The following is a 12165-nucleotide window of genomic DNA, read 5'->3' on the forward strand; positions in this document are numbered from 1 at the left end:
AAAATATTGTTCCAAATTGGTTGTTTAGCAAAATTTATATTAGATAATTTATTAATGTCAATGGATTTTTTACAATCATTGAAACTACAAAATACTTCTCTATAAAAAATAGGAAGTTTAAGAATTATTTCAAAATTTGAGTTATTAGTCTCCGATACGTTTAATACATAATTGATATCTACATTTAAAATTCTTAGATAACTATCAACTATTTTGTTAATTATGCATGTTTTGTCAATCAATATTCTACACCATGCAGCTTTCAAGGCCTTAAACTTCGATTCAATATCAACAACTCCTATACCGCCATCTTCTTGCCTTAGAGAAGACTCCTTCCTTAATATACTAGTAGTATCACTATTCATTTAGTTTTTAAAAGTATTTTTTTTATATAGAAATATAAACATCCATTCATGTCACAACTTAGGTTTTCTTTTAAATATTTGTTATAGATAAATCATCATTTGTAAAAAAAAACTACTAGCATTTGTTCTGCTATTGAGAATGCAGTATTTTTGCTTGAAGCTGACATGATTTCACTTTTTCACTTTTTGCTGCATTCACTCAAATCGAACTGTTCCCTCAAACACCCTTTTTAGAGCTCTTATTATAGAACAGCTCATGTCTCTAAAGAGGAGTTATCTTATCCTTCTTTGCAAAAAGACTGGATTTTCTACTTTCGGTTTGATATAAATTTAAAATGGCCGAAGAAAGAATGCCAACTGATTTGCTTTTTGTGACAGTGACATATACAGTTGTCCTTTTTTGCGATTGCGTAAGTGTAAGACGACTATAAAATGTTTCCATGCTAAACGAATATTAATCAATGTAACCATGAAATAATGTTAATTGTACAGACCCAATAAAGTCACTAAATTAATCAATTACCTTAAGGTAAAGATCTAGTTGGCTTAAATGATTCTAGAATTTTTTTTGGTGCTAGACCATTATGACGTCATAATTGAATTGATGAATCTTTTTCCCTTACTTGACCGCTTTAAATATATTATATAGAAAATAAGACAGTTTCTTGACCTCTATAACAAATCATGGAAAAAGAAGTCCCTATACTTATATTCAATTTGACATCATTTAAAAGAGGATGTAAAAATCTAATTGAAATCGTTTTTGAAGGGACTGTAGGCATTCAAAATATATATCTTTTGTCAAAAATGGGCAAAACTCCGAGATTGGTTTCTTATTTCCGTCTTATTTGATAGAAAATGACAGTTCAAAACATGTTTTTTCTTTGTGTTTACCAAATATTTAAGCCCTGGTATACTTATCAAACAAAGATATTGTTATGAAGCATCATTAAAAAAATTATATCTTGTTTAATCTTTTTATAAACCTGTAGGCACCTGTCATTTACTAGATCTTGACCTTAATAGCTTTTATTTACCTACTTGAGGTAGTTTTAATTTGCTATCTGATCATATTTTTTAACTGAGCATTTGTACAAAAAGTCACACTTATGCGTTGCAATAATTTCAACGTTTAACTGATCTGAAAACAAAAAATGAAAAACCGAAATGAATAAATAAAACCACTTGAAAATGTTGATCCTAGCTTCAGCGCAATTGCAGTCAAAATACTTTAAGTTTTAATCGAGGCTATGTGCAACTACTTATTTTTTTTTTTTATCAAACAGCTATCTCTTAAATGAAATAAAAGAACAGTTCTGGCTAACATGATAATTGACTGGTAATAATACATGATAATACATCAAACATTTTTACTATTTTTGCTAACGGTAACTTAAAAAAAGATATATAATGAAAATAATGTAACCCTTTGTCTGTTTTACAGAAAAATCAAATAGCACATGGGTAGCTAACAAAACCCACTTCAGGTAGGCAAATAAAGCTATATAGTTAATTCAAGCTATTAGGTAAATTTGACATGATATATATTTCTATACATTTAAACAGTTGATACTTTAGTTCGAAACAGTTTCTTATAATATTACGTATTTTGAGACTGAGACTTATTGCTTACATAAGCGTCGGAACCGGGGGAGGAGGGGCTTTTTTAATTTTCACAAGGCTAGACATAGCCATAAGGATAACCTTTATTTGTTATCTTTTGCTTGTCAAGATTCTTGGCAAGTCTAGCCCCCCCCCCCCACTTTCAATTCGCTTCTGACGCCACTGCATTGGTATATTATTGTTTAAGATATATAAAACATGTGTTAATATTTTGTTGGTTATGAATTAAATTGAATATATTTTATTGGCTACATGCATACAGATGCCAAAAAGATTGGACACAAGTTCTTAAACTTAGATAGTCTTCTCCTTGTTATATACATGCAGATGCACTAATTGTACTTATTTCAAATTACCCTTGGCAGCTTGACAAATACAAGTTTATATTATTCTTTTACACAGACACACTTTATTCTACAGGATATTAACATAACTGTATTATATAAATATTATAATCAAAACAAAGGATGCAAACTCGCGGTTTTCAACAAAATGTTTAAACTTATACTTGAATATTTTTAAGTTCAGGATGAAACTTTGTATTCTTTTTCAATTACAAGGATTGTCTAACCGGTAGTTACTAATGAATATTTTTTAAGCGCGAAAAACATTTATACATATCATAAAGGTAATTGTAATTGAGATACAATGAAACAGAATACAAATTTTCATCCTGAATAAGGCCAGCATTGCTAGCATTACAACATGTATTATTTTTTAAAGTGGAGTTTATCAGATTTTACAACTATCTAATTCAAGTTTATGTGCACTTAATCCACATTGAGAGGATCTCTAAGAAAAAGTTTTTTGTTTTTTTTTGTTTTGTTTTTGTTTTGTTTTTTTTTTTTACATAAGGACACATAAAACGCTTCAGTTCACTAATCTTGTATATCAATGAGGAAATGAAATTTATTATTTATTTTACGATAATTTCTCCATCAACTATTTTAGAGTATGTTTCTATATATTATTCAATATTACGAGTTACAATTACTTCCAAAAATTGCATTGTTCTTTAAATGTATCAAAGAATTGTAAAATGACCTCGCTGTTATTCAGAGAACCTTGGACGGATATGCCTTTCCGGTCTTTATAACAGAGGTCTGTCCTAGAAACCTGACAGATTGGCAGGAGAGATCGTCCGCCCTCAACTGTAACAAGACTAATGCCTACATGTGTGTTCCGAATGAAAACATCACGGAACTCTTGGAGTTCTGTTACAGTCTGCCTCAAATACGGATTGTGAAAGGTAAAAACAAACTTACATCTAAACAGTTTGTGTTTTCATATCGGTAGCAAGTAAGACAATCATACTCATATTTTTATAAAAGTTTGAATACTCTGATTTATGGATGAAATTAATCTGTTTTAATATTAATCAATTTAATAACTGAGTAAAATAATGTATTTTTTAGGTTTATGTATGTTTTTATACAAACATCATTCTATTCTCGATGCCTATGAATGCAGCCATTTTACTGAAGGATGTCCCGATACTAATTACCGAAGTCAGGACGTTCATATATGTAAGTTACTTCCTAACCAATTAGATGATTCATGAAGGATAAATATACATAAAAGACCGAAGTTTCAAAATGAATTTTTGGATTTTTAATTGTAAATTAAATTATGCAAAATTATAATTTGGTTAATTATTACAAATTATTACATGTAACCTTATGTTCAAGTTCAGTTTAATTGCTCAATCCAAATAATATGGTACAAGAACCTATATATATATATATATATATATATATATATATATATATATATATATATATATATATATATATATATATATATATATATATATATATATATATATAAAGCACTAAAAATGGCTAACGACACGAACAAAAGAAATTGTCAAATTTTCGGGACAACCCGTCCCTTCTTGGCCTATCTCTACAGGGAGACGATGGTTTGAAGTACGAAATTTAATTAATTTTTTCTTAGTTTTACAGGTAAACTATCGAGATACTTCTCAAAGCCAAAATTTGGTTTTAAAATTTTATACGCATGACCTCTGGAAGAACAATATTGACAAAATTATGGTTCTGTCAGACATACTGTAGCCAGCACATGTTCAAAATATGAAAAGTTAGGAATTAAAATTGTTTTAGATTGTATTCCATGCTCAAAGTTTGTGCTGTGAATACATATCGAGTTATATATTCTCAAAACATGTCTTTGTTTTTTTATATAAATAAATAGTTTGGAAGCGTGTTACAATTGAAACCTTTTTGGAAATTAAAACTTAATGTAGATCATATTAACTATCTAAGATTTCTAATAAATTTTACTTATGCTTGACGTTGAGACGATGAAAAGGCGTACTATATATATATATATATTTAGCTTCGCTAATTTTCTTTTGTGTTGTACAAACTTACGATTTAAACTACCACATTGTATGCTGTTTTGCTAACAGATAATGTGCCTTAACGGGACATGGTCACGATTTTATTTTTCTATTTTTATTGTTTACAATGCTTTAGTAATGCGTAATAATGATCAACCAAAATTGAAGTGCAAGTCGTAGAGTTAAAAGCATAGGTGTATGGTTTTTTTTACAGATCAGAGTTGTGTGTCCATTGCAAATGGATGTTTTCTTGCTGATCCAACCTGTAACAGGTAAACCTTTCTTCAAAATAGCTACATGTTTACCAAAAATGCAACTTTATATTATCATTTAATTAAATTGAAAAAAAAATTAATAAATAAACTTTAAAAAAATGAAATTTAATGACTTCGATTAAAGAGGGACCGTTTTCTCCCAAATAGAACCACAACGGTATACCCTTTAGCTAACAGTACAACCATAACAGCGAACACCCAAACATTAGACAGTGCACATCAAGAAAGTGCTGACTGGGCGTGGATGGTAACACTATCAGGAGTAACAGCTATTTTATTCATAGCTCTCTGCATTCTTAGTCTTAGAATTATTAGTAAGTATTTAATTGATTTACAATTATAATTCTATGAATATTTTTTATGAAAATCTAATTATCAGAGTGCGTAAAGAAGTAAGTAAATATTTATTAAAGTGACATGTGTATGTCAATAGTATAGTACAATATAATATTATACATCATCGAATTATATCCGGCCCATTGGATATATATGTCACTTTGAAATCTTAGAATATACAAATATAGTATAAACAGTAGATTAAGTTTACTTTGAATTGTTTTTTGTAGAATTTGCAAGTAAAAAAGAAATTTTTTTCATCTTCAATTGATCTGCTTTCAAACAAAACACAATAACGTTCTTGAGGAGGTTCATGTCGATAACGATCGACCAGTTTCGACTATGAGAGGAAGGATTCCACATCTAAATTGTGCCATCAGAGACCGTTCTTGTGTGGTTATGTTCATCGTTACGTAGGGTTCTAATTGGACATTTTATTTAAACGTCACTTATGTCCTTAGTTTAGGTAGAGTCCTTGTTTTCAATTTCCATTTGTCTTTATAATATTTATGTAGTTATGATTTCACTTCGTTTATGTCACAAATACAGATAAAATCAAAATAGGAACAAGTATCTATTTATATTAAATTTCTATGGAGTGGTATGTTTTGAATCCCCAAACTCCGGAGAATAATATTAAATGGATACTACACAAAAATAAAATAGTTTTTCCGGATTTGCCAAAAACCTCTGCTGCTGTATTGAACTCTATCTTCTTGTGGAAAATTACACCAAAAGATATCGATACTGATTAACGTACTGTAACTCTTCATTTCCTATTCTAAAATTGAATTTAATTTGAGGAACGGTTCGTTTTCTAAAATGCATAATATTTGATTTGTCACAATTCACATTGAACCTCCATCGCATACACCAATCTGTAAGAATATCGAAAATCTTTGCATTTCAAGTTCATTTTCACTAAAAATGGCAATGTCGTTAGCAAAAGGCCAATTTTTCCGTGATCAATAGGAATTCCGACATTTAGTTGTGAAATTTTAGATACTGAATCATTGATAAATAGAGAAAATAAGGTAGGAGATAAGTTGTCTCAATGGCGTAAACTATTTGAAGAAAGACACCGATTAGTACGGATGACGTTTACACATACACACGAGAATGTTTCTGCATATAAACTGGAGATGACATTATATATTGGACCATTGATTCCAATAAGTTTAAGTTTGTACTGTAGAAGGTCTCTGTTTACAAGATGAAACCAAATGTAGACGCGATTTTGAGTAAGGTTTGTGAGAGTAAATATATGGTCTTCGCATGATCTATCTCGCCGGAAACCATTCTGTGCATCAGAGAGTATTTCATTTTCTTCAAGGTATTGTTGAACTCTATTATTCAAAACAGAACTATAACATTTTGCAACGACAGATGCAGGCTGATTCCTCTGTAATTTAAAGGTATTCATGTGTCGATTGTAGCACCTTTTATGAATTGGACGAATAAAGGCTTTCCTGCCTATGGTCGGAATTTTTCCTGTTTCAAAACAAAACATGAATAGCACATGTAGAACTTCAATAACAGGATTGTTTCTTAGGACTTCGTTGTATATAAGGCCAATTCCAGGGCTCTTTACGTTTTTTAATTGGAAATTACTTTACGCACTTCTTCTATGGGAATTGTTTTGTATAACGTAACATTTGGTATAAATAACGGATCCATGGAATTGTTTTCCAGAATCTTCTGATGAAGGATACATTGATTATAGAAAATATCGTCAAAGGTTTGATTTGGATTGATATACAAATTCTTGAAAGCGGACTCCCAATTCTGTAAAATTTATCTTCATCGTAAATAATATTTCCGTCATCATCTTCATACTCCATCGGAATGTTAACATTTCGTTTTGGTCCTAGTTTCTGCAGTTCCTTCTAGAAGGCACTTGTATTCTCTGTGTTCAGTGTTTCAATGTTTAAGGCTAAATCGCGTCTGTTTTCTTCTCATAAAATCCAAATGTCTCTGTGAAGCTAAAAATTGTTTTCGTGCTACTTGTCTACCAGTTCGGCATACAACTTTACAGAAATGATTTTTGGTTTTGTGCAACTTCTTTCATACGTCTGAGAGTTCTTGATTCCAGTAGAATTTTGTGTATTTCAAACGTTTTCGAGTATTTATGGATGCATCATAGAAAGGTATATTCCATTTCAGTAGTTACTACATTGCAAAGAACACATTAAGTTGTCGGTATTTGCGTAAACTTGAACTTTTTTCTATGAGAGTAAATGAGAGTTTTTCTTTGTATCTATGTGAGTTTCCTCATTCTCCTCCGGGTATTCAATTTTGCATTTGTAGCCAAACATCAAGATATCATGACCTTGAATACGACATCTGGATTATGAAAGTTTTGCAATTTCACTGATTCTATCACATCACTGCAGGGTTTTATTCTGAAGTTATAACAATTTCCCAGCTGATCACGTGGAACACAAACGTAATTGACAACGGCTTTTACTTTCACAGAGACGGAAGTAAATTTGTTTGAAGCTTCACCATATCGCATATTTAAAACACAGAATTTAGAGTCGAATAAAAATTCAGCAAATGATTGTTTATGTAGATTTTGTGTATAATCAGTTATGTCCCTTGATTTGATGTTATCAACATCAGAAATATTGCATTTGTTTCACTGTTGAGATAAAGTTTTGAAAGCAAATGCGAAAAATGCAAGTGCATATCTACTCCATGGTGGATTTTCTGGTGGGAGATAGCAAACAAATGCAACACATTGAAAATCTGTGAATTTGTCTGAATTCCCAATATACCATCAATGCATTTATCCGTAATGTTCACATCATACTGCTTTATTATATCAGTTCTGATAAGAACCCTGCCCCCCCCCCCCCCCCCCGACGCCTTTGGGGCGTCTGTGTGTATGTGTGTGCGGTTAAATCCATACCATTTATAGCCCAAGTCCTATAACTCGTGACAAGTGCGTCTTGCAAACACCTACAATATCTGCCCGCATACGTCTGATCAACTCACGCCTTAAATTGCGATTGTTTATTGTTCATCCAAACACATTCAAATGACAAAAAGGATAGTGAATGTTCAATGAACCGGCCAAGTCCTATCCATCACTTTGTTGTTATCTTTCTGATGTTTTCTTTACAATCCGCCCATTTGACGTGATGCGAAAATCTTTTCCATTCAGCAATTAATTCAGCAGATAAGTTCCAATAATTTTTCTGTGTGAGTTTTACTTCCCTGCAGAAACACATTTTTATATTTTCCCACCTTTTTCAGGCTTTTTTCTCTATAAGAATCTTTATTCTGCATTGATGCAAACCTAATTTAACCTTACGTTAGCTTTCCAAACTTCTAATTTTTCAATCTAGCGGCAGCAACCACATCCACTGATTCGTTTGTTGATAAGTTCCATATATATTTCCAGTATGTTTTCGTCAGGTTCCTGGGGATGTTTGAAGCAATGGTTGTTATATCCGCGTTGTTTAGAGGGTTCCTTTCGTTTTCAAAGAACGTGTTCGATTCGCCTGGTGACCTATATATGTAATGTAGATGTTCTCTATTTTCAACTACCTGTCACCTTTCAAATATGGACGCAACAGACTGTAACAATGAGTCAGTTTAAAAACTGAACTTTATTTAATTTACAACGATTGATAAGCAAGTTCTACAACTTATATTAATATCTCTCGTTGGCACGGATGTTAGCGCAAGGGGGTCATTGGTGTGGGAAGAAACCGGAGTACCCGGATAGAACCCACGTGTCCAAGCGGGCGACCGACATACCCTATCACATACCACCACTGTCGATCACGGGGATCGAACTCGGGTCGCAGCGGTGACAGGCGAGTGCATTGTCCACTACGGTACTTGGACACCTCAAGAGTTCGCGATTGTTGTTTTCTTATTTCAAGGTCAAGGTCAGTACGAATGGTTTTCAGTTTTTCGTCAATAGATGACGAGAACTCGTTTGGAAACTATTTATCTTTGTATTAAAAAGTATTGGTATTTCGTTCAAACCCTGCACGTTTTTTCCTAGAATGCTAAATGCGTTTATTTCGACGAGGTGAACGCACTATTAAATATTTTTTTAATGTGCGTTTACTTGGTCCCAAAATTAACGCACTTTGAATTTTGAACAAGTTCATAATTTTTCGAAATGTGTTGTAATATTTTCTTAATCATCAAGAACCTTGAAATCGGGTAAAAATATGCATAAAATAAAACTTCACCTAGAAAAACCTTCTGTGATGCTTCAATCATTCTCGGATGACTACATGTATACGATTTGCCTTAGTGATCCTGCATATTATGCTTCTAAATACATTGCCGATACGTTATATTTTATAAAAGAATCTACTGAAATCAAGAACAGTTTATGTTTATTTATTTTCCGCTCGACCGATTGATATCCTAGTATTGTTTGTATTGTGTTGTTTAGAACTTGAGGAAAGATAATCGATGGCAAAACTTTTCTTCACGCATTTCATAAAAAACGATTGGAGGTCAGGTGACCTGTATTCTTGCAATAAGGTTTCATTTGATTTTCACATCGGGGGTTTAAAAATTACGTTTATCCTTAACCCCCCCCCCCCCCCCCAAAAAAAAACCTAAAACAACAAAACAAAAGGAAACCTAGATTCAAAAATTTTTTCTTACACTTTTCAAAATAGCCAATTTATCCTTTGGAATATGATTGAATGTATTCTGTGGCTTTCGAAACATAGAAGTTTCTTCTATGGATCTACTAGATCTTCATAAACTGGCGGTTTGTTTTCATTAAACCTAGTTCTCATTAGTCCTCTTACATTTAATGCAGTAGCGAACTCATTACTTTAAATCTGAATGGGGGTTTTCAGTAGTTGCACAATAGCCTTATTAAAGCCTTATTATCAAAAACTGCGGTTGAGACACAAGTCAAAAATAATAAGTTTACAGAAAAAATCATCTATTATTTATCATTAACTAAAACTGTAGCAAAAACATACGCAGTGCATGCTTTATATATAAAGCTCAATAAAGAGAAATTGAATGAATAAAAGAAATCCTAACGAAACAATTACATTAATATCTGTATAAAATAATAATAAATCTATGACAAAATGAATGATTATTTATTTAAATTGGTAAAAATAAAAGTAGAAAGGTAAATGAAACATAAAGATGGAAAAAATGAACCTTTGTGGGTGTTGATAATAAACGTAAACGTTGTTCATTTTACCAGTGAATAAGGAAACCAAGAACTATGATAAGAATAAGGAAAGACTGTACAGGAATTTAAAACCACTATGCATTAGGTGATGTTCATGTTATCGTAAAACATCATGCATATATTACCTTTATCAACTGAATGTGTGTCAAATACGAAACACTAAATCGGTAGCAAACAAAATACAGTATTTTTTCACAGCTGTATATTTTATTCAATAAATATTGTTTTTTTTTCAGTAATTGAATCCAACAAAAAAGAGAAATTAATAAAGACAGAGAGCAAAAATAATGATGGTTTGAAGAACAGGAGAACAGAAAAGCGTGTATTTTCTTCTCTTAGAGTTGCATTTGACAAAGGAAAAGGCGATGAAGTACATCATTGTGTAATAGAACAGGGTGCGATAAATGATGCAATTGACCAAGATGGATCTGACAAACCCACTATAGCCTGTAACAACAGAAATGAGAGAAATGAAATTCATTTCCTGAAAAATGATTCAGACTTAAATTTACGTAGAGAAAATGAAGACACTCCTTTTTTTACAGCTTGTGCATTAGGTAATGAAAGCATTGTGCAACTTTTACTGAAAAATGGTGCAGATATAAATTTATGTAAAAATGACGGAGCAAGTGCTCTATTTTTAGCGTGTCAAAACGGACATGATAATGTAGTGCAGCTTTTACTGGAAAATGGTGCACATGTTAATCTTTGTATGGATAACAGCACCAGTCCTCTCTGTGTAGCTAGTTATAATGGTCATGTCAGCACTGTGAAACTTTTATTGACAAATGGTGCAGATATAAATTTATGCAAAAATGACGGAGCAAGTGCTCTTTTTTTAGGGTGTCAAAACGGACATGATAATGTTGTTCAGCTTTTACTGGAAAATGGTGCAAATGCTAATCTTTGTATGGATAACAGCACCAGTCCTCTCTGTGTAGCTAGTTATAATGGTCATGTCAGCACTGTGAAACTTTTATTGACAAATGGTGCAGATATAAATTCATGCAAAAATGACGGAGCAAGTGCTCTTTTTTTAGGGTGTCAAAACGGACACGATAACGTTGTGCAGCTTTTGCTGGAAAATGGTGCCGATATTAACTTATCTATGAATAATGGTAGCAGTCCTCTCTCTGTAGCTTGTCACAATGGTCATGACAGCACAGTGCAACTTTTATTAGCAAATTGTTCAGATGTAAATTAATGTAAGGAAGCAAGCGATCTCTGTTTAACGCAGCAGAACGGACAGGATATCGCAGTGCAGTTTTTAATAAAAAAAAAAAAAAAAATAGTGCAAAAATAAATTGTTTTTATTTTTTAGCTTATCACATTGGGCAAAACAGCTCTTACATATGGCGGAAATATTAATTTAGGTAGAAAATATGAAAGTATTTCCTTATATACAGCGTTTAAATTAGTTCATGATAATTTTATACAACCTTTAGTGACAAATGGTGCAGATACTAATTCATGCATGAATGATGGATTCAATCCTCTCTTTTTGGCCTTCATAACGGACCTGAAAGCACAATGGAGCCTTTATGGACTTTTGGTGCAGAAAATAGCGCGTAAATGAACATTGGAAAGTTTTCTTTACAAACAACTTGTGAATATTGACATAACATTGTCTTAAAAAAAAATTATTAACAAATGATGCAAACCTAAATGCATGTATGAATGGTTGACCCATTTCTGTATATTCCGCTTGTTCAAAAGCACTAGACAGCATTCTTTAACTTTTTACTGAACAATGGCGCATAATATCATGATTGTAGTAATGTTGGATGCGGTCCTCTTACTATAGCTTGTTTAAGAGAACATAGACCAACCATTTCTCGAGAAATTGTTTCTACATAGACAGCTTTTTCTCTCCTCAAATTGGTATGCAAAAATATTTACGACGATTGTAAAATTCTTAATTTGCGACGATAGTAAAATTCTTCTAAATTTATATATACATATCAATGTTTTGGGTTTTTTTCACTTTCATTCGAACATTTTTTGGACCCATAC

The 12165-nt window shown here is 32.0% G+C and overlaps 1 protein-coding gene across 3 annotated transcripts; it reads left to right on the top strand.

Moving 5' to 3' along the window:
- The first annotated feature begins 690 nt into the window (after positions 1-690).
- On the top strand, positions 691-11431 carry LOC128171504 (ankyrin repeat domain-containing protein 29-like). 3 transcript variants are annotated; one of them, XM_052837276.1, is made up of 7 exons: positions 691-775; positions 1810-1852; positions 3048-3237; positions 3404-3514; positions 4565-4622; positions 4773-4939; positions 10389-11431. In XM_052837276.1, exons 3-7 carry the CDS (start codon positions 3162-3164, stop codon positions 11354-11356), a joined length of 1380 nt encoding a protein of 459 aa, XP_052693236.1. In that variant the 5' UTR covers positions 691-775; positions 1810-1852; positions 3048-3161; the 3' UTR covers positions 11357-11431. The 3 variants fall into 3 exon arrangements, with proteins under 3 accessions (XP_052693236.1, XP_052693235.1, XP_052693237.1); XM_052837275.1 differs by lacking the exon at positions 1810-1852 and having other exon boundaries at positions 695-775; XM_052837277.1 differs by lacking the exons at positions 1810-1852; positions 10389-11431 and adding an exon at positions 5192-7747 and having other exon boundaries at positions 695-775.
- Positions 11432-12165: the final 734 nt, after the last annotated feature.

The sequence above is a fragment of the Crassostrea angulata genome, chromosome 2 (genome assembly GCF_025612915.1).
Source record: "Crassostrea angulata isolate pt1a10 chromosome 2, ASM2561291v2, whole genome shotgun sequence".
Classification (NCBI taxonomy): Eukaryota; Metazoa; Mollusca; class Bivalvia; order Ostreida; family Ostreidae; genus Magallana; species Magallana angulata.